Consider the following 24,779-nt stretch of genomic DNA (forward strand, 5'->3'; position numbering starts at 1 on the left):
AACTACAAAACCCATATTCTCAACCACTGTACCATATTGCCTCTAACATATATCATTTAAATTGATTTGAAGCAAGAAGGGTTTAAAATTTTTTATATTCATAGATTCACTCTGTAGACATGAATTAGATAAAATTAAAAAGTAATTAGTCCATTTTCCTAAATTGTTTCATTCCCAGTGGTAGAACAGTGTCTTGCATAAAGTAGGTACCCAATAAAATATCTGTGGAATGAATAAGTTATTTCCACACTTTTGGTATTCCTTCTAAATTAATAAAGTATATATAGAACTTGGGTAATGTGCTAAGCTCAATGAGAGAAGCTCTAGTAGCCATAAAAGCTATATACAACATGAGCCTTTCCTTAAAGGAATTTAAAAAACTGCGAGATAGGGAAGATTGATATAAATGAATATTAATAATACTTAACGGCTTTGAAACTTTTAAAATTTAGGTATATATATATATATATATATAAAAGTAAGTTATGTATTTATACTATATACTAAACTAAGATATATATGTGTGTATATATATATACATATACGTTATATATACATATACATAAAACTAACTTATTGTTTGGAACTTCCAAAGAGTATTATTAGAGTTACAGACAAGTGATAGCCAGAGTAATCACTAGACATATCATCAAGGAAATAGGATATGAACTGTACCTCAAGATAAGGAAGATCTGATTAAGTGGAACAGATAATATGAAACCCTGGACTTATGTTTTCTCTCACCCTTGTCTTCACTACCAGGCAGAGAAGACTTATTTTTTGCCAGGGTTCTGCAGAGGCAGTTAGAAGAAAAAAAGATTCTTCTTTGTCTTTTCCTCTGCTTATTTCTTCGCACTTTTGTGAGAAGGGAAATGCTGCTTCTTGCCTCCTCTATGATTAACTTGGGTGAAACTCAGTCAATTTAAAGTTCTCTCAGACTGCTTTGCTACAAATTGTAGGGGCACAGAAAGCATCTCCAGCCCTCTCTCTTCTTCCTAGTCCACTGAATTTCTACCTACTGGTGAAGACAGATATAAAAATAACAGCTACAACACAAAACTAAATTAAGTAATACTATAAAAGAAGTACATTTATTGTATAGAAGAGTAGGCATGTAAAACCAACTTGTTATTAGAGAAGAGGCTATCAAGTAGCGCATTAGTGAAGAGTCAGCATTTGAACCAACTCAATGGATAAATATTCAATTTCTATTTATTTGATTATACGGTACTCTTTTCTTAAAAAAGGACTTTAAGAGTTTACTGAAAAAAATATATAATACAACTAACTCAAGAAGAATTTACAAGGATAGAAAATATGGAAGATAAAACACTAGTCCATTTGGTCAATTCAGTGGCTGTGATTGAGCTTCTTGAAAACAAAAAAGGAAAAGGAAACCCCAAAAGCTAGATAACAATCTGAAAAAAGGAAAACAGCAGTTACTCAAGGAATTAAAAGGTTATCTTCATGTCAAACTCTGTGGGATTTATCTGTGAGAGATTAAAAAATATTGATGTAATGAAAAAAAATTTCACAGCTAATATGGAAATAAAATTCATACAGTTATTTCTGAAAATGATCTTGGATTTACAAAACAAAATGCTCAATTCATCAATGCAGATTCATCAATGGGGTAGTCTGATAGTCCAAATAGCTTTACAGCAGCTAAAGAATTAATAAAATTTTGATATGCAGAAGAGGAAAGAAGAGAGTTCATGATAAGGAATGAGCAGGAGCAAAGGCTTGGAGGTAGGAAATAAAAAGTATGTTTAGGAGATAGTGAGTAATATGTCTGCGGTATAAGGAGTATGTAGAAGGATGCAGTAAATTAAACTAAAGGTAAAAGATAGCAGCAGGGCCTTAAATCTTAGTCAAGGAATAAAGACTTTGCATTGTTGACAAGTGGGAGCCATTCAAAGGTTCTGATGCAGAGAATTACATGATCTGACCACGTCTTAAAATGATAATCTTGTTAGTGAAAGATATACTGATAAGGTAAGATATGTGATTAATTAAAGGCTATTATAGTCTTCCAGGCTAAAGATAATCTAAACTAGAGCATCAAATGTGGGAATGGAAAAAGAGAGGAAATAAATGAGAGACAATACATATAAAAGTAGAATAAAAAATACTACAAAACTGATTACATAAAATATATGAAGAAGAAGAAAGGGTCAAATATGACTCTGAGGGTTCTAAACTGAAAGAACTAATGGAAACTTCATATAAAAAGAGAACATAGAAAAAGGTTCAGAGCTTTAATTATAAATTCATTATTGCCATAGGGATATTTCTAGACTCATCTAACAGATATTTGGGTGTAGAGCTCAGGAGAGTGGTAAGGGCTGGAGATATACATACAGATTTAAAATTTATTGGTATAAAGGTAATATTTGAATTGATAGGAGAGGATATGAACATGTATGTCAATTGGAGGAGAAATGAAGAGAGTGAAGACATAGAATCCTGAAGAGTATCTTTAAGGAAAGAATCAGCGATAGAGAAAGGAGAGGCTAAAAAAATGAGGTAGAAAGACACAGACTAGGGAGGAAACCATTTTAAGAAAGAGGTGCCGATGTAAAGCCACAGGTTTAGTGAGGAACTTAAAATACTAATAAGGAGTCACTGTGTACATTAATGAAGAGATCATTGGTGACATGAAAACACACTTCAGATAAGTATTACAGATGATTTCTCAATATGAGAGAGAGTGCTGAGGAAAGTTTGAAAAGTTTGGCAGTAAAATCAAGTATATAACTATTTCTATTAAAATGATAGGACATATAATTATGTATTAAGGTAAACAGATTACAGATTTATACATATATACATATATAAATCAATATTTAAAATGATTTCTAGGTATAAAGTAGATGTAGTGTAGTACTCTACTGACAAACATTGCTAATCCTTATTTAAACATTTCATTGCAAAATTACTTTTGCTAGATTTTTAAGGTTAGAAAGTTTTCTGCCACATTTTTCAAGGCCATAGGAAAACTAGTTGATTCAGCATTTTCCTCTGGATTTCCTTTTTAGCTAGTCTACTCTAGTTCCAACTGGTTAAATACCCAGATAGTATTTGGACTCCTATCTAGCTGCTAGTCTTTAGAGAGGAAGCAATCTCCATCTTCATCTTTGTATTTTGTGTATTTAACAAAAGGAAAATCCTAGCTTAGCTGCCTAGGACCTTCTTTCCTTATGACTCAAGATGCCCTGGAAGTTGATCATAAAGAGTATAATTGTATGACATCACTTGCCAGAGTATTTTTCATCGATCATGACCAAATTACCAAGCTGCTATAATATCTACTTCTGAACTCTGTCACTAGGACAACTATCTTGTAGATACCATAAAATATTAGTTTGCCAGAACCAATAAGAAATGAATTGGGGCAGGGGGTGGGGAGTGGTATGAGATAGCTGAAGGCTTATATCTTTAAGCATCAAAACATAAAAAATTAACTGTTATGAGAAGATGGGGGGAGCACACAAACGAAGTGTTTTAAAAGAAATGTTTTTGTTTGTCTTTTTAATTTCTTTTTCTATTTATCTGTGTTGCCTTAAATTCCTCAGCACTCTTTCCATAAAAGCATGGGTGAAAGCAAACAGTGATTATTTTACCTCCTCTCTCTCTCTACTCTACCATTTTTAAAATTTAATTGAGAGCATAGAGAATCACCTTTATTTCCACAGCTACAAAAAGTAATCCACGGGGCCGGCTCCGTGGCTGAGTGATTAAGTTTGTGCGCTCCGCTTCAGTGGCCCAGGGTCTCCCTGGTTCAAATCCTGGGTGCAGACATGGCACCGCTCATGAGGCCATGCTGAGGCGGCATCACACATGCCTCAACTGGAAGGACCCACATCTAACAATACACAACTATGTACCGGGGGACTTTGGGGAGAAAAAGGAAAAATAAAATCTTTAAAAAAAAAAAAAGTAATTCACCTTTCTCCTCTTTTGCCCCCAGCCTTACTGTGTTCACATAAGCCTTTTCTGAAGGAGGAATAATTAATGGCCTAGAATCAATCTTTGAACAACTGAAGAATCAATTCAGAGACTATTCCTTGATAAATAGGAGTTCATTGTGTTCTGTAAATGAAAAACTGATCAAGTCTCAACTATGTACAATAAAACTTCAAGATCTTACTGAGTCTTATTAAGTATAACTATACAGGAAATCTTTATTCTAAGAAGCAAGTATTAGAAGATAAGGCCTTTCAAACTGACTACTTAAACTTTCTGCTACAGAAAAAGAATTTTCTAAGGAAGCTGTGAATAGTGTCTTTAGAGACCTTAAGGACAATGAGGTAAGACGTAAGTATGGAGCCTAAAGGAAGGAAAAGGATAGGTAATAAGCTCCAGTCACGAACGTATATAAGATGCCAAAAGGGGCCCAAAATAGCAGTCAAGGTAGAATTCCCAGGGAGGAGAACAACCCAGAATTGGAAGTTGTGAAATACCAAAAGGCAGCGTGAGGCATTAGTTCAGAATCAGGCAGTTTTCCAATGATAAAACCATTGTTGACATACAAAGCTTAAAAGCAGAAAACAGGCAAGAAGTCACAATACTCCTTTCAAATATTTCAGTAGAAATCACTTACCTCATCATAATAAACTCTCAGTTCTGCTCTTTTGGATTTCAAGTCCCAGAATACTACTGTACCATTTTCATAACCTATTAGCAGCTGGAAAACATTAGAACAATCATTTTTGTAATTCTAACATTAATTTTAACTTGCTCCAAATGAAGTTTAATGTTAACACAATAAAGTAAAATCACACTAAATACTACAACTATATTTAGAATACCAATTTTTCCTGAATTTGAATATAGGTTACCTACATTTAAAAAAATTGACAAACTCTACTTAACACATTTACCAATGAAATCTGCCTTATTCCAAAAAGAAATTGAGGAAACATGTAAATATATATGACATAACATAAAAATAAATTAAAAATTGGAAAAAATAAAAATGGGATAGAAAATGAAAATGAAATAAAGGATAAAAAGGACAAGTTCAATAAACAATGTATACACAATTCAGGTCTACGCACATGAAAAATGTGGCCATAAATTTGGCTTCAAATTTCTTTATATCAAATCCTATTTTCTCTTTGACTCATGTCAATATTTTAAACCGGTGATTTATGAACGCTCAGAAGTTCACAAAGATATTCTAGAGATTCACATCATTAAAAATGGTTGCTATTTATTTATAAATCAATAAATAAGACAATTAACAAAATACATGTTCTTTATTTTAAAATAGAAGTATTTGAGAATAGATGATTATTAGATGATCATATTCAAGACTCCTTCAGCTAAACACTGAAGCTGTGCTGATGACTTTTACTATAATACAACTCTGAGTTATCATTTGTAGTTTTATTTTAAATTTAATCTATCATTGGTTAAAAAAACATGAAGAATAAAAATAGGCCAATGTTCCAATAGTGATAATATTTCCCATGAATTTGCCTTAAGATGATTTCCTTGAAATCCATTAGTAGTATTTCTGTGATGAAAACTTTTATACAGTGCACAAAGATGTTTCAGTAATTCCAAAAAGCAGTGGTAAAAACAGAAAATATAGTGGTTATTATAAACTACTCCAACCTCCTGAGACCTAATCACTTATTTCAACATTTTATAACTGAACACAATAAATAACAAAAATAAACCAACTAGTAGTTTTAACAGAAAACAAACAAAATCCCAAATATCAAGAAAGCAATGTATACACTTATTTTTGAAAATGTAACATATATTTAAATGTTTTATTATTAAACCACAGGCAATAAATTTTAAAATCGACTTTAAAAATGAGCTTATTTACATACTAAATTAAATGGCATAATGACTTGCTAAATTTAAAAAGTCAAACTTAAGTGTGAACTTAAAGAATATTTCCTAAACTAAAATTTATAAAGTCATATATACTGTATTAAGATGTGTTTTAACTTCAAATGAACTCTTTTTACATACCAGATATAATAATGAACTATAAAACCAATTCCTATGGTGTGTATGGAAAGATTTGTAAGTCTAAAAAGTTTGGAAAATACAACTTAAGCAAGAAAATGAACAACATGACCTTTCAAAATTTGAGCCACAAGGTGTAGTGAAATAATATTCTAAAATGATATTATATTTTTCATAGTAAACTACTGAAATATAGAAGTCATTTTGTTTATAAAATATTACTAGCAATAGCCTCAGTAATCACAAAATATAAATATTGAACCTCAAAATGTCATAGATTATTGAGATAACTATACAATATTATGATATAGGAAATATGAAAAGACATTAGAATCACTTAGAGAATTGAGAAAGAGAAAAGCAGCCTCTGACATCCAGGAGACATCAGACAAGGTCACTCTGTGACCACGATGAATCAAGATAAAAACAAGAACACTCTGTAATCATATCTGATCACATCAAAACACGAACGTCACCCAAGCCACAAATACATATTATACATCTAATTTTGTATAATTATATTTTATATGATTATATGTTTATATACATAAGTAATTTAAAATATATATATCTCACAATAGAATGTAAGTACCATAAAGGCAAAGAAGTAGGATGACTTCACTACATATCATCAGGACATGAAACAGTATTTGAAGAAAATAGGTATCTGATAAATATCTGCTAAATTATTAAATACTAAGGAATCAAAATCATAGACACTATGTTCTTTAATAGGCCTGAAATGAAATTAGACATCATTAACAAAAATATTTTGGAAACTAGAAAATATTTTTTGTTGTTGTTAGTGCCATCAAATAGATTCTGACTCCTAGTGACCCTGTGTACAACAGAGTGGAACCCTGTCCTGTCTTTTTTGTACGAGCTCACCTTCCAATGCTCTGCTGCTATTCATTGGGTTTTCATGGCCAATTTTTTCACAAGCAGGTGGCCAGGCCCTTCCTCCTAATCTGTCTTAGTCTGGAAGCCCCACTGAAACCTGTCCACCACAAGTGACCCTGCCGATATTTGAAATACTAATGGCATATCTTTCAGCAACACACAGCTGCCACAGTATAACAAGTGACAGACAGATGAGGTGATGTGGCTCCCTGACCAGGAAATGAACCCTGGTCAAGGCTGTGAGAGCACCAATGTAAACCACTAGACCATCAGCTAAAAAATATATTTGCAAGTAATTGTAGTCAAAGAAGAAATCGTAATGAAAAGTATGAAATAGAACTGATCAAAAGTTTCAAGTTGAAACTTGTGGGACACAGATGAATCTTCATCAAGAGGAAAATTTATAGTTTCAGAATACAAATGAAAAGAAGAAAAATTTTAAATTTTCTACCAGTATAAGCATTTGACTTTAGAAAGTCAAGAAAAAACAGACTAAACTTCAAGAAATAGAAGAAAAAATAATGAGTCATCTTATCTAACAGCAAAGGATATCTTTCATTTATTCAAGCACACTTTTACATCTTTCAGGAAGTTTGAAAGTTTTCCATAAAGAGATTTTCTTGTTAATTTTTTTTTCTAAGATTGACACCTGTGCTAACATCTGTTGCCAATCTTTTTATTTTCTTTTTGTTTTTCTTCTTCTCCCCAATAGCCCCCGAAGTACATAGCTGCATATTCTAGTTGTGAGTGCCTCTGGTTGTGCCATGTGGAACACCGCCTCAATATGACTTGATGAACAGTGCGATGTCCGCGCCCAGGATCTGACCAAGTGAAACCCTGGGCTGCTGAAGCTGAGCACACGAACTTAACCACTAGGCCACGGGCCGGCCCTCTATTTTTTTTTTTTTAAATAGGTTTCCATTCTTATTTTTTATTTTTTATTTATTTATTTATTTATTTTTTGAGGAAGATTAGCCCTGAGCTAACATCTGCTGCCAATCCTCCTCTTTTTTCCTGAGGAAGACTGGCCCCGAACTAACATCTGTGCCCATCTTCCTCTACTTTATACATGGGACGCCTGCCACAGCATGGTTTAACAAGTGGTGCATAGGTCCTCACCGGGATCCAAATCGGCAAACCCCAGGCTGTAGAAGTGGAATGTGGGAACTTAACTACAGCTCCACTGGGCCAGCCCCTGCTTGTTAATTTTATAGCTAATTATTTTGAATTTTTGGTTGCTATTTTATATGGAGTCTTCTCCTCATTACCTTTTCTAAGAGTGCATCATCTCTACAGTTGGATTTTAGCATGCTATCTTCTAAGTTCTTTTATTGTTTGTATTCATTTTAATGTTGATTTTGTTAGGCATTCCAGGTATATTATCATATAATCTAAAATAGAGACTATTTTACTTCTTCCTAATTTGTGTACCTTTAATCGTTTGTATTTGTCTAACTGCATTACTAAAGCATCTTATAGCGTTAAAAACAGTGGAGAGGGTGAGCATTCTTACTTTCTTCCTGACTTTAGTGGCAATGCCTCTAGTGTTTCTCCATCAAATAAGATCCAAGATTCTATATGTATTTGACATATATATAGTTAAGAAGTAGGAATTGATTCATTTTTTTATAAATCTATTTTATCAGGAACAGGTGTTTAATTTTTAATAAGTACTTTCATTGAAGTATACATAGAGAAAAGTACATAAATTATACATGTGTCTTTAATGAATTATGATGAAGTGAACATACCCATGAAACTACTACCTAAGTCAAGAAATACAATAGAAAAATCAGAAATAGAAGAAAAACAATACCAGACACTCAGCAGCCTGTTTCACATCCTTACCCAGTCAATAGCCTCATCCTCTTCTCTAAAGGAAAATACTATCCTGACTTCTAACACTAAAGGTTACTATTGTCTGTTTTTGAAATTATATAAGTGGTAATAACATTGCTATGAACAAACTTGTATATGTCTTTTGGTAAACACATATATGCATTTCTGTCAGGTAGATACTGATCCATGGGGTAAGAGTATGTTTAACTTGAATAGATACTGCCAAGCAGTTTTCCAAAGTGGTTGTACCAGTTTCCATTTCCATAAGCTGCAAATGAGAGCTCCAATGCCTTCTTATCTTCTTTACCAACTAATATTGTCAACAGCTGGACAGTGTTAAATAGAAGAGGTGTGTAGCAGGCATCTCTGTCTCATTTCTGATTGAGGAGGAAAATCTTTATTAACTCACCATTAAGTAGGATATTTTCATAATTTTGGGTAAATTAGCAAAGTTCCTATCAATGAAGTTCCTTTCTTCTCCTACTGTAACAAGAGATTTTTATTTATCATGAAGAGAAGTTAAATTTTATCAAGTGCTTCTTATGTATCTTTTTATTGTCATACATTATTTCTCCTCATTTCTGTTAATATGCAAATTACATTTATTTTGAAAAGTTAAAACCACTTTGTATTCCTGGGATGAATACAAATTGGTTGTGTTCCCTTGTGCCATCTCTCTTTGATTCTTGATCAGACTTGCCAGAGATGCATCAGATTTATTAGTGTTTTCACAGAATTAACTTTTGTTTTTGCTAAGGTACTACGTTCTTGTTTTCTACTTCTTTTAATTTTTGATTTCATATTTTGTATTAGTCAGAGATCTCCAGAGAAACAGAAACAATAGGATGTACACAGAGACAGAAAGAGATTTATTATAAGGAATTGGCTCACAGGATTAACTGGAGGCTGACAGGGTCCAAGATCTGCAGGGTGAGCTGGCAAGCTGGAAACCCAGAGAACCTATTGTGCAGCTCCAGTGTGAGTTTAAAGGCCTGAGAACCAGGAGAACTAACGGTGTAATTGCAATCTTAAGGCCTTCAGGCTTGAGATCCAGGAAGAGGTGATGTTTAAGGTCAAGTCTGGAGGCAGGAAAAAGCTGGTATCTTATTTCAAAAGCAGTCAGGCAGGAGGAATTTTCTTTACTCAGGGGAGATTCAGCTTTTTTGTTCTGTTCAGGAGACTGATTTGATGAGGCCCACTCACACTGGGGAGGGCAAGCTGCTTTACTGAAGTCTACTGATTTATAGTCAATCTCATCCAAAAACACCCTCACAGAAACACCCAGAAAAATATTTGACCAAATATTTGGGCACCTCATGGCTCAGTCATGTTAACACATAAAATCAAACATCACATCTTATTATCTTTATTCTACTTTCTTTGAGTTTAATCCACTATTTTACTATCTTTATGTGAAGATTATTGAATTCCAGTTTTTCTTCACTGTTTAATAAATGCAACAAAAGCTATAAATTTCCTGCTAAGCACAGCTTCAGTTACATTCCACAAGTTTCTACATATCATATTTCTATTGTAATTTAATTTAAAATATATTCTAATTTCAATACTGATTTCTTCTTTGACATATGTTATCCAGAAGTGTGTGCTTAATTACCAGCATTTGGGAGATTTCTTATTTATCTTTCATTGACAATCTTGCTAAATTCTCTTGTGGTTAGAGAATATATTATGTATTATTTTAATCTTCTGAAATTTTTTGAAACGTGTTTTATGGTTCAACAAGTGCAGATTTTTGGTAAATACTCCACATACCCTTGAAAATAATGTATAGTCTGCAGGTATTGGGTATAAGGTACTATATGTAGCAATCAAGTTGTTAATCATGTTAAGATTTTCTTTATCCTCACTAATCACTTCTTGTTTGCTTATTCTCTCAGTGACTCAGAGAGGTATGTTAAAATCACCAACTACAACTGTGGATTTGAGTATATTTCATTTTAGTTCTGTCAAATTTACTTTACACTAGTTCCCTCTTATCAGAGAGGGATATGTTCCAAAACCCATAGTGGATGCCTGAAACTATGGATAGTATTGAACACTATATATACTGTTTTTTCCTATACATACATACCTGTGATAAAGTTTAATTTATAAATTAGACACAGTAAGAGACAAAGAATAATAACTAATAATAAAATAGAACATATAACGCTATACAGTAATAAAAGTTACCATAGATCTTAGCAACCTCAGCATATGATTTTTTTTCTTTCCTTATTAATTCAAGAACTTTCACCTTTTCACTTAAAGGAAGCATTTTATGGCTTCTGTTTGGCATATCCAAATTGCCAGCATCACTACTCTTGCACTTTGGGGCCATTATTAAGTAAAATAAGGGTTACTTGAACAGAAGTACTGTGATACCACAACAGTTAATCTGATAATCAAGATGGCTACTAAGTGACTAACAGGCAGGTAACATACACAGTATAGATAGACTGGATAAAGGGACATCCTGGGTGGGATGGCACAAGATTTCATCATGCTACTCAGAACAGCACGCAATTTAAAATTTAGAAATTATTTATTTCTAGAATTTTCCATTTGATATTTTTGGACTGTGGTTGACTGGGTAACTGAAACGATAGAAAGCAAAGCTGTGGATAAGGGGGACTTCTGTATATTTCTTAGTATTGTCAAATTATACACACACATACACCAAGGAACCATGCAAAACAAAAACATGGTTCATATAAGCACATTTCAGTTAACATGGTACCATGCAACGCAAGCACTGCCTATACACTATAAAGCTACGTTATCAGACATACAAATTTAGGATTATCACATCTCCTACTGAATTGACTCTATTTCTATTACAAAATGTTCCCCTTAGAAAATGTTCTTGCCTTTAAGTCTACTTTTATGGACTAAATGTATGTGTCCTCTTAAAATTCATATATTGAAATCTTAATTCTCAATGTGATAGTATTACAAAGTGAGGCCTTTGGGAGATGATTAGATCATAAGAGTGGAACCCTCATGAATGGAATTAGCGCCCGTATAAAAGAGACTACAGACAGATCTCTTTCCCTTTTTACCATGGTATGACAACAAGAAGATGGCCATCTAGAAACCAGGCCCTCACCAGACACCAAATCTGCGGGCACCTTGATCTTGAACTTTCCATCTCTAGAACTATGAGAAACAAACGTTTTTTTGTTTAAGCCATCCAGTCTACATTATTTTTGTGATAGCAGCCTGAACTAAGATATCTACTTTGCCTAATATTAGTACAGCTACATCAGCTTTCTTTGCTTAGGGTTTACATGCTATATCTTTTCCTACCCTTTTATACACAACTTTTCTATATCCTTAAGTTTAAAGTGTGTCTCTTGTAACAGCATATCATTGTTTTAACACAGTCTAAAAATTACTGTCCTTTAGCATATTAATTTGTCTATATTTAATGTAACTGCAGACATAGTTTAGAACAAATCTACCTACTTGTTTTATATTTATCTCATCTGATTAATGCTACCTTCTCCTTTTTTGTCTTCTTTTGAGTTACTAATTTTTATTATCCCAGTATCCTACTCTATTAACTTATCCATTATAAATATATCTATTATTCTTTTAGTGTTATTCACAAGAATACAAAATATTTTCATGACTTATCAAACTATAATTTAAATTAATACTTGCATTACTTTCTAGAAGTTATAAGGACCTTGGAACTTTAATTCAGTGGACTTCATCCCAACTTTTGACCTATTTTTAACTTGTATATTAATCCTCAACATGTTATACTCCTAGAAGTCATCATTATGATTTTTATAAACTATTCCCTTAGATTTACCAATGTTTGTTGTTCTTTATTCCTCCATCTCTGTTCTTTTATAATGGATCAACTTTATTTTATGAGAGAATTCCTTTAGTCTTTTTCATTAGAGCCGATTTGCTTTTAACGAATTATTACAAATTATGTTAAAGTTGCAATAATTTGATAATATGTTTTTAAGGATATTTTTGTAGAGTTTAAAATTCTGCATAGGCAGTTGCTTTTTCCCCAGCACCTTGACATTATCATTCAATTGTCCTCATTTCCAATTTTTCTGTTGAGATGCCTACTGTTAGTCTTACAGTTTTTTTTTTCTTTCTGTACTCTGACTGCTTTTAAGATTTTTCTCTTTGTCTTTGATATGCCTAGGTGAACTTTACTTTTTGTTAAGTTTGTTTTGAGTTTGTAGTGTATCTTGGATTTTTGATTATCTGTCATCAGTTCTGGAAAATTGTCATCCACTCATTCTTCAAATATTGCTGCTGTCACATTCTCTCTCTTCTTCTGGGACTCCAATTACACATATACACACCTTTTCATTATGTTCCAAAAGCTCCTTATCCTTTTGCCTCACCATGCTTTCATCTGGATATTTTCTTCTGACCTATCTTCCAGGTCACTAATTCTCTCTTCATCTGTTTATAATGTTATTTTATTCTCTATTTTTCACTTCTCTGCTGAAACCTCCATCATTTTTAGCTTATTAAGCATTTCAATCACACTTACTTTAAAGTCTATGCTTAATAACTGCTATTTGAATCTCCTGTTGATCTATCTCTACTTTCTGTTTGTTCTAGTCAATTAGTTTCCAGTCAATTCTGATCTTTCTGATCCTTGTATACACATTATTTCTACTTTAAGTATAGAGGCTAAGTATAGGAGAAATTTAGAGACAAATAAAGCCTCTGGGTAATGTTTCCTTCTTCCAGAAAGGACTGATCTTTGCTTTTGTGAGGTAGTTAGACTAAGGCAGATCAACTTAATCCCAAAAAGGATTCAGATAACGTTAACAAGGATTCCAGTCATTTAGAGGGGAGGTATATTTCCAGTTCAACCGTATCTGGGGGGCATATTCCTCTGGGGACACATGGAAAGCTTGGAACGATTACCAGAGACCTTTATTTTTGGCTTTCCCTGAACACCTTTTTTATCCCCACTACCCTCCTACCCTATGAAATCACAGGAAACTCTGCTTAGTCTCTCAGCCAATAACTTTCTTGTGGTTACTCAATATCTCAGCCATTCTTTTCAAATAGGAAAATGCTTACAGGGGAAAGGTGGTGCCAAAAGTTTGGTTTACCTCTCTGTGTTGCTTTCTCTGGGAGCTAGGGCCTACAAATCTTCATTGCCTTGGTCACTCTCTGGTGCCCTCAAACAGATTTTCAAAAATATTTTGTCCAGATTTTCTAGTTGTCCCAGTGGGAGGACTGATCTAAAATCGTCTGCTATTACCAAAAATGGAAATACCATGGGTGTTACATTTTACTCAAAGACATTTTCAGCATCAGTGGAGATGATCATAATTTTTTCCCCTTGATACGTTAGCAATATGAACTCTACTGATGGATTTGTACACAGTATCCATCGTTGCATCCCTGGAATAAAACACCACTTGTCACAATGTGTTGTTTTTAAATATGCTATTGGAGTCTGCTATTTTATTTAAGACTTGTCCACTGATATTAATGAGTTCAGTAACTCCATGTTTTTCTTTTTAGTGCAACCTTTATCAGGTTTAGTTGTCACTCACAAAATAAAAACAATTTGTATATTTTCCTTTTTTAAAACTATACTCAGAGCAGGGGTTGGTAAACTTTTTCTTTAAAGGGCCAGATAGTATTTTAAGCTGTTCAGACCAAAAAAACTTTATTTACAATAATGGAAGGCAGACCAGATTGTCTCTCTGGCCATAGTGGCAAACCCTGCTTTAGAATAGTTTGTGTAGCACTGGGATTATATATTATTTGAAAATTTAGTAAAATTTCCCTGTAAAACCATCTGGGTCTGGCACTTACGTATGGGAATAGTAATTTAATAACTTTCTCATTTTCTTAAGCTTTCTGTCTCCATTGTTGTCAATGTTGATAAATTTATTTGCCTAGGAAATTACTCATTTTACTTAGGTTTTTATATCTATCTGCTTAGAGTTGTATAAAATAATTTAATTTAAATGTTTAAACATTTCTTTAGTTTTAGTGTGCTTCCCCTTGTTTTGTGTATTATTTGCATAACTTTGTTTTCTCCCTCTCTATCTCAATTAGGTCAGATAGTAGTTTCCATATTTTGTTTATGTTTTAATCAAAGAACCAGCATTTTGATGAATTTATAAGATAGCTTAAAATCAGGAGAACTAACTGAAGTTCTGCTTTCTATATATTTCTTCTGCTTCATTTTGCTGTATTTTCTTGTTCTTTTTTTAGCTTTTTTGTTTCATATTAAATTTATTTAAATTTCTGTTTTTACTCAAATGAGTATTAAAGGCTATGGATTATTTTACGATAATTGTTTTAATTATATTTCATAGATTCTTATATGTAGTATTACATTACTGTTAATTTTTATTCTTCAATTTTAATTTTTATTTTTTATTTTACCTAATGTTGTCTAATGAAGAGTTTTTAAATTTCCAAGTGGAAAGAAATTTTTGTTTTTAGACTTTATTATTATGTTTCACTCTCCATATGAGATGCACAATCAAGTATATTGCTTGGGGATCTATCCATTGTAAGGATTTTTCTTCATCAGGTTACTCAAGGTCACCTCTAAGTAGGGGGATGTAATTGAGCAGTAGGCTGTGTCCAGATAGTATCAGACAACCAATCATCTGACCTGTGAACCAGGCCTGAATTTCGTCCTCTTCCATCGTTGATTTTACGTATTCTTTTCCCACCCCATGAGTCCTTATATGTGGCTCGAGAGAAAGGCATTGCTGCAACAGACGAAATTCTGGGATCCCCATTTATCTAACTTACTTATGCCAAGCTCAAGGCTGATTTTCTGAATATACCACTTCCAATGTAAAATGGATCGTCACTTCCCTCACCGAATCGTATGACTCAATGAATATGATAATCTAACTGACGCTAGACAGCTTAGGTTACATAGCCATTTGGTGTCCCATGGTTAGGTGTTCAGTCTCTACAAGGGCCTATTAGCATGCCAGGAATTGAAAATGGAGAGTAGCTCATGTGACTCATATTGGGCTTTCCAATAGAGCATTCTTATCTACTAGATACATTAAATTCTATCAGACCTACTAGATTATAGGTATCAAGTGGTAGGGTAGCTTGAAAACCAGCTTGGACTTAGTGAAGAGCCCTTTTTTTCTCTAGGACCCACTCAAAACTAGCAGACTTTCAGATAACTTAAAAAAATAATTTGGAACAGTAATTTCAAGGGTATGATATAGTATTATCCGAATTCAAAAAGGCCCACCAAGTGATATGACACTTTTTTAGGAAGGACAAATAAAAAAGCTTATGCTTTACCTTAGAGGACATGTCCCTGTATGCCCCAGACAATTAGACCCTCAAAATCATCACATATAAGGCAAGGTCCTAGACCTTTGTTGGATTTTTCTTCCCACTCTCTGATACATGAGTCTTATGAACTATATAGGGACTTGCCACTTCTCACCAAATGCAATCAGTATTATATAGTAAAGAAAGTGAACTAGTATCCTTTCTAAGGAATGTCAAGACAATCAAGATTTCTGCAGACTACATTATAACAGACAGCAGGAAAAATAACATAGTCCTGAAAAAAGATTGTGAGGTTACACTGCTTTCCCCTTCTATAAAAGTGACTTCTGATCCTCTCTGCTGATGGATATTGAGAAAAAAGAGTTCACTATATCAATAATTGCTTATCAAGTGACATAGGTTGTGTTGATCTGCACCTGTAAAAGTTTCAACAGCAAGGCAGCTGTGATTGGGGCTATCATTTGGTTAATTTTATAGTGGTCTACTAACACCAAGCTCAATCTATCTTGTTTTTTGCAGAACCCAGACAATGGCTCTAATTTCAATGTCAGAAAACTGATATGAGCATTATGGCAGCTTCTAAGCATAATCTGTACAAATTATACAATTGGGCTGTGAAATAACTAGGTGTCCCTGCATACTCATTGGACCAACTATAAGATACACTTGAGATAAAACTTCATTTATCACCTGGTTACCTAGTTCCATATACCATGATTCTAACTGGAGGACCACAATTGCTTTTTGGATCTTTTGGTATTAATATCTGCTCTGACCCTATAGCTAATAGTACTGAAAAAGTAAACAGTTACGCCTGAAAATGAGCACAGATGCTTCTAATAATTATTCTAAGTACTTATGGGAGCATTTCAAAGTCCTTCTTCAGGGGCAACTGGCCTCACCCTTTCAATCAATGGATTCTAGATCTGTGAGCTGATATATCTGGAAACCTGATGAGGCACTGTGATTTTCCCACTTTGGTGGTCAAGTCAAGAGCTAAACTGTTCTTGATTTTTTTCTCATTATGCAAACCAAACAACATCCCAGTAATCTGCCCACATAATTTTGCCCCTAGAAACAGCATGATATATTAGCTATTACCAGAGATTTCTGAATTGCCATCCAGCCTTGCTGCTTGTTATGGTAATTATGTTTACATTGCCAGATGATTACATATTGCCATCTGGCCTCTACCAATACATGATATTTGATCCCCATAGATATTATGGAGCCTGGTTCTTGTCATCATCTCCTACTAGCAACAAAAGCCGAAAAAGGACAACCACTACCAAACTTCTCAAATACGCTGATACTCATCTTTCCAGAGCATTCCTTATTAGGTTAAGTGAAGAAGTGTCCTTAGGAGCCTCCTAGGGAATACAGTCAGGAGATGAGTTGCCAGACCAAATACAATATATCCACTTTAACATTCTCATTTCCCTGTCTTCGGATCCCTTCTTTAATACTATATCAAAAGGCTCTGGTATCTCTACTTTATTTACCATAATCCTTTGTTGAGTCCAAGCTTCAAGGAGCCATCCCAGCAAATGACTAGGACCAGATCCAGGTGTCCTTCTCAAAGCATTAAATCTCAAATTGTGGTTGAGTGCTCCCACGTAAATGAACTCTCCTCTATGTAGCCCCCTCCAAGTTCAAACTCTTAAAAAACACTTCTACACACTTGGTGACTGACAGTATTAGCAAGGTCATAAAATCCTTTGGGGGATATTCTATTTCTTTCATAAAGAGTCTGTTTCTTCCTGGAGGAAGACTTACGCTTCTATGTTAGGCTGTGCTGAGATCTGAAATGTGATTCTTGTGGCCTGGAGGTAATAAGATTGAAGGTTGGTCTTATAAGGATAAACATCATCAGGCAAGAAAAATATCTCAGGTGAGGTCATTATACAATCTCCTAGAAAAGGGAAACTGTTCTCTGGAAACAGTGAAAGAGGTACTTCTGCTGGCCAGGAGGATTCAAGGAAATTGGAAGGGGTGAGGTTTACAATATTCTCAGGCTTATCTAAACAAATTTCCTTATTCCAGGTATAGTGGTTGAATAATGTCTCCCAAAATTCATGTCCACCAGAACCTCAGAACATGTCCTTATTTGGATATAAAGTCTTTGCAGATGTAATTAGTTAAGAATTTGGAGATGAAATCATCCTTGCTTTCGGATGGGCCCTAAATCCAACGACTGGTGTCCTTATAAAAGAGGAGAGGATACAGAGACACAGAGAAGAAGGCCATGTGAAGACAGAGGAAGAGATTGAAGTTATGCTGCCACAAATCAAAGAACATCAGGAGCCACCAGAAGCTGGAAGAAGCAAGAAAGGATTCTCTCCTAGAGCCTTTAGAGGGAGGATGGCCTGTCCAAGACCCTAATTTTGGACTTCTGGCCTCCAAACTGTAAAATAATAAATTTCTGTTGTTTTAAGTCACTTAGTTTGGTAGAATTTTGCTATGGCAGCCATAGGAAGCTAATATACCAGGTGTCAGGGCCACATTCTTTCCTTATCAGGGCTTTGACTTTAACAAACAAGACCTATCAAACTATGTACTTAAGTCTCCTTATAAATAGATCCTGGGCCTATCTTTAGCACAGTCTGCCCTAAAGCTGCAGAAGATAAGAGTTCCTTTAAAGCTGCCTCAGAGGGCCTCTGGCATTCCTTAAATCAGTAATTAACTGTTCTGAGTTGATCATTTTATTTTCGCACAATCTCCAGTGGTTTGGTAGGCAAAATAATGGCCCCTCAAAGATGTCTACAGATGCCTTAATCCTCAGAACACGTAAATATATTACCTTACATGACAAAACAAGACTTTTCAGATGTAATTAAGGTTTGTTCAGATGGGGAGAGTATCCTAGATTATCCAGGTGGGTCCAATCTAATCATATGAGTCCTCAAGAGTGGAGAACCTTTCTCAACTGTGGTTAGAAAGAGATGCAAAGATGGAAGGTCAAAGAGATTCTACATTGTTGTCTCTGAAGATGGAGGAAAGGGGTTACAACCCTACGAACATGTATACCCTAGAAAACTGCTAAATGCAAGAAAACAGATTTTCTTCTAGAGCTACCAGAAAGGAATATAACCCTGACGATTTCTTGATTTTAGCCCAGTGAGACCTGTGTTGGACTTCTGGCCTACAGAACTGTAAGATAATACATTTGTGTTGTTTTACACTACTAAATTTGTAATTTGTGTCAGAATAGAAAATACAAGTGGCATCAAAGGAAGCTATTTCATTTCATCATCACTATAATTATCATAGCCCTTTACCAATTAACCACTACAAGTACTTGATCTCCCATTGTTTTACCTTTCCATCAACCTCTCATCCCAATTAATCATAGGAGAATGTTAAAGTAATTGTTTTCCTTTGTTTTTTTTTTTTTGGCACCTGGGCTAACAACTCTGGCCAATCTTTTTTTTTTTTTTTTCTGCTTTATCTCCCCAAACCCCCCCTATACAAAGTTGTATATATCTCAGTTGCATGTCCTTCTAGTTGTGGGATGTGGGACGCTGCCTCAACGTGGCCTGACGAGCAGTGCCATGTCCGCACCCAGGATCCGAACCCTGGGCCACCGCTGCGGAACACGCAAACTTAACCACTCGGCCACGGAGCCGGGCCCCTGTTCAAGTAATTGTGATGTCTGCATAGGATTTAATACCACTTCACCTGGCACTTTTAATGGGTTTTTTGATTTTAGATAGGAGACAATCCACTCCAAAATCCTATCCTGAAGGTCTATAGTCTAGAATAGGGGTCAGCAAACTTTTTATGTAAAGGTCTAGATAGTAAATATTTCAGGCTTTGCAGGTGCTATAGCTCCGACACAACTGCTCAGCTTTGCTCTTGTAGTAAGAAAGCAGCCATAGACAATATGTTAATGGATGAGCATGGCTATGTTCCAATAAACCATTTTACAAAAACAGGTGGCATGCCAGATTTGTCCCATGGGCTTTAATTTCCAATCCCTGATCTAGAACAATTCTGATAACTGTTGTCTTAACCCGGGTTCTGTAGAAAAGAGCCTGAGGCAAGGCTTAAGTGCTAATATTTCACCGAAAAGTGCAATCTCAGGGCTGCAATAGTAAAGGAAAAATGAAGGAAAGCAAAGAAGTAAGATGATTCATCACACTAACCACTGTTTCATGGGGACAAGTAGAAGAAACATAGCTAATCACTCAGCAGGTGTATCTGCTTGGCCTTACAGGATGACTCTTAACACTTTATGTGGAAAAACCGTGAATTAGAATAGCCCAACCACAGGGAGGAAGGGAGGGAGAATTTATTTCTTGTGTCTTGTCGAATATTGGTCAAGGTTTTCTTCATGAGAAGTTAACACCCCCTCACTTCAGAGTTGTCATTTGACCCCTCTGGCAGCTGTTAGGGAAGCAAGATCTCCTGCCTTATAGTATGGAACATTATAATTCTCAAGAATTAAAGGGAGGAGCCAGAAACTCTGGGCATAGCCAGTCAACTTCAGGAAGTAGTACTGCATGAAGCTGATTAATCCTGACAAAATGAGGTGAAGCAAGCAGCCAAGAGTTTGGGAGACAAGCAAGGCTGAGAGAATCCAAGGAGATTTACAGAATACTATGCCCAGTACAGGCATCTCTCAGTTCAAAAACACCCTCTCCTATTTGATAGACTAATGTGCAGTTTCTTTAGTAAATAGTACCAGGAGAGGGTGGTCTACTTTCCAATTCTATGATACTATCTTGTTTCAGTAGGAACCTTAATATCAGTAATTTGTTCCTTCTTTCACTTTACCAACAAGCCTCCATGGAAGCTTTTCCCTTCAAGGTTGAATTTATACCAGAAATGCAAAAATGTGTAAAATTAGAAAATCTATTATCATAGTTCAACCAAGGAACAAATTAAAGAAAAATCATTTTATAGTGTAAGCCTCTGACAGTTAACTTTTCTGATTGTAATGTAAGTTCCTGACATTAAGCTTTTGATTGCTGAGGAATCCACTTCAAAGACATTTATCTCAAATAAACACATTGCCAGCTACAGGACTAGAGAAAGAGCCAGGCTGCCATACCCATGAAGTTCCCATTTTTTAGAAGGCTCTCGTTGACCTAGATAAATTGACCCTTTGACCATTTGCTTTTCCCTTACTGCACTTTAATTCTGGTCTTATATTTTTTTTAAATTCACCAGTAAAGAGTGAACCGGTGAAACCCTAGGCACTCCACCCTTGACCCCAGAAAAAAAAGCAGAACTCAAAGTCTGCACCCTCTCTCTCTCCACCCATGACCTCACTGTGTGATCCTGGGCATACCATGTACCTTACAGGATCTGTGAGTAATAAGCCTTGTTTTTCAAAGTTCCCTGATGGTTGTTACTGAGGTATGTCTTGCAATCAAAATAAGAACCACAAGGGCCAGTCCAGGCACAACGTTAGCTCTGAAAGGGGAAATATCTGTGGGGGCTCCCCTCAGGCCCAGATGAGTGCCCCAAGGCATTTCTAAATGATAGCATCACTATCAATAGGCTGAAACTGGCACAAAACACATCTTGACACATGTAGAAAAGCATTCAATAAAATTCAACACCACTCATAATTTAAAATTTTTAGAATATTAGAAACAGGTGGAAACTTCATAAAAGCAATCAACCAAAGACCTGCAGCAAACATCTTACTTAATGTTGAAATCTCAGAAACATTTCCTTTGTGGTTGGAAACAAAAAAAGTTTCCGTTAAAACCATTTATGTTCAACACTGCACTGGGTTCCTATCCAACAAAACAAATATATATTTAAAAAACTATAAACATTGAAAAGGAAGAAACAAACATTTGCTATGCTTTTACACATAGAATATTCTAGATAATCTAAGGACAGCTCTTAAAAACAAAACATTCAGTGATGTAATTGAATACAAAAAAATTAAAAAATCAATATTTAACACACTAACAATCAATTATGAAACTGATTTTAAGAAAATGAATTCACTGGAGCAATAAAATCTATAAGGTACTTAGAATTAAGATAACAAAAGATAGTACAACTTTTGTGAAAAAAGTTATAAAGCTATATAGAAAAACATAAAAGAAACCCAAAGTAAATATATCAAGTTTATAGATAGAACACTCATATCTTGATGTAGATTTTCTGTAAATTAATCCATGTGTCCAAGTTTCAAACAAAATCCCAACAGGAATTTACATAGAGCTTGATAAGCTGATATTAAACTTCATATAGTAGAATAAATGGCCAGAAAAAGCCAAGATGGGACAGGGAGGAGGGCCTACCAGATATCAAGATATTTTGTAAAGTTATTATAACTAAAAAAGTGTGCTATTGGTACAATAATAGATAAATACATCAGTGCAACAGAGGAAAAAGCCCAGAAAAAGACCCACCCAAATATGGGAACTTGACATATGAGTGAGATGTCTTTATAAATCAGTGGAAACTGAATTGAATATTCAATAAATGAATTATTTACATGGAAAAATTAAAGTATATCCTTATCTCAAGCCAACAAAAAATAAATTACATATAGATTAAAATCTAATTGTGAAATGGAAAGCCTTAAAACTAATAGAAAAAAATAGGATTATATTTTCACTCAGGAAAGTAAAGATCTACTGAATAAGAAACAAAATGCAGGCATCAAATGAAAGACTGATAAATTTGAATATTAAAATTAAAATCTTCTATGTGACAAAAGGCTATCGATGGAAAAACTAATCTACAAGAAGTCAAGTGATTTATTCAAGGTTAATGCCAATAAGTAGTAGAGCCACAATTCAAACATATAGCCTTCTGACTGTAATCCTAATTATTTTGCATGCCTAATTTTTAATTATGCAATTAACACACATTATATTCTTTCATAAAAATTTGAATAACACAAATAAAATAAGAATAGCTTTGACCATTTTCCCCAATTCCAATCTCCAGTATCCTCCCCAGACTTGTACATATCCTTTTCAGGCTTTTTTTCTTGGGTATTTGAATATATAAGTAAAAACATAAATACATTATTCAAGTGGTTTTATACTGCACTTAATGTTCTGCAACTTTTCTTTCAAAAACATGGCTTAAAGAACTTTCCATATCATCACAGCATTCCACAGTATGAATTTATTAGCATTCATTTATTCAATTTTCTATTAATAGACCTTTATGGTGTTTTCAATATTTTGCCCCTTGGTCATATAAATAGGATAGATATCTGAAATGGATTTTCCAGGTCATAATGAATACATGTTTTAAATGTTGATAATGCCAAATTGCCCATACTGGTATATAAACCTACTATTGCTGTATCTAGATGCCCATTTCTCAATGCCTTTTACATTACCTAATATTATTAATATTTTAAATTTTTAATATTTTGTCAATCTGATGGATAAAAAATGGTATATTGCATTTCCCTAGTCATTATTCATAAAGCTGTTTCCGCCTCACTGCCAAACTTTGCTCTCTTGAGTTAAGAGGCAACCACACCTTCAATTCTTATAATCGTTTTTTCTAGTAAACTTATTTTCATATTTCTAAATATATTTATATTGCCATTTCTTGATTTATTAGACATTAACAATTGATTTCCCATTATGAAAGATGAGGATTTAGTACAAGTGCTTTATATATTTGGCTTGTTCAGTATTTCCCTACTATATATGTAGCAAATATTGTCTCCTACTTTGTTGCCTATATATTATCATGATTGTCTTGTTATGGTATATTCCTTGAAGCTTTTAGGTTTTATGTCTTGTCTAAGGATGTCTCTACTTCACAGTTACAATTCATTTCCTATAGTTTCTTCTAAAACTTTCTGAATTGTGATTTTAATGTTTATGTATTTTCTCCATCTGGAATTTATGTCTATGAGTGGTATGAGGTAAAGGTTTTCTATTTTTTTCAAAATGAACAGCCAATTGTCCAATATCATTTATTCAATAGTTTAACATGTCCTGAAATATCTTCTTTAAAATATACAATATTCCCTCAATTGCCTGAGCAATTTCTGGAATATCTATTTAGATCTACTGGTCTTCTTGTACCCCTATACCAAAATCATAACGTACTTTTTTTTAAAAATGTCTTGGTTATTCTTAAACATTTTCTTTTTCTTATGAATTTTAGAATCAGCTTGCGAATTCTCTAAAAATAAGTAAATTCTGATGACACTTGATTACACTGCATTTCTGGATCAATTTGAAGAAATCCAATGTTCTTTCTATCACCATCAGGCAGGGTTGCCTTTCAGGTTAAATATTTATTAGACTAATTCAGTTTCTATCATTTAAAAATAAACAAAGAACCAAACCTGTATGGAATTATTTATTCAAGTATTTTCTACAGTACTTAGCAAAATTATATATTTGAAGAGACAATGTTTATAATGAAAGTGATGCTTTAGATCTTTTCATGTTATCAACTTTGTTTCCTCATCATCATAGAAAAATTATAAATAATTAAGATGAATAAGGACTATTTCTGTAATCTGAAAATATTTTCTATATTGTTACCTAATTATAAAATCAAGATTGGCTAATTTATGATTATTTAATATTGGTCATTTATCATTACCAAAACTGAATGGCAGAGACCAATGATTAATGACTGATAAATATATTAAGTTCAAGCACAGAATATTTGAAAATTAAGTTAATGACTTCCTCAAGATTCTAGAATTAAATATCTTTAACTCTAGGTGAAACTAAAGACTTCATTTGGGACCATTATTAGTGTGAATAATTCATTCATTCATTTATTCATTTATTCATTTGACATATTTTAAT

At 34.0% G+C, this 24,779-nt stretch overlaps 1 protein-coding gene across 24 annotated transcripts in view; it reads right to left on the bottom strand.

Annotated features, from left to right (window-relative positions):
• Positions 1 to 24,779, bottom strand: part of STXBP5L (syntaxin binding protein 5L) — a 349,911-nt gene that overhangs the window by 187,350 nt on the left and 137,782 nt on the right. For all 24 annotated transcript variants that reach the window (XM_023623677.2, XM_070243721.1, XM_070243724.1 and 21 more), the window contains one exon: positions 4,604 to 4,687. In XM_023623677.2, coding sequence (XP_023479445.1) covers positions 4,604 to 4,687 — 84 coding nt within the window. The remainder of the gene's footprint in view (positions 1 to 4,603; positions 4,688 to 24,779) is intronic.

This window comes from Equus caballus, chromosome 19 (assembly GCF_041296265.1).
Source record: "Equus caballus isolate H_3958 breed thoroughbred chromosome 19, TB-T2T, whole genome shotgun sequence".
Lineage (NCBI taxonomy): Eukaryota > Metazoa > Chordata > Mammalia > Perissodactyla > Equidae > Equus > Equus caballus.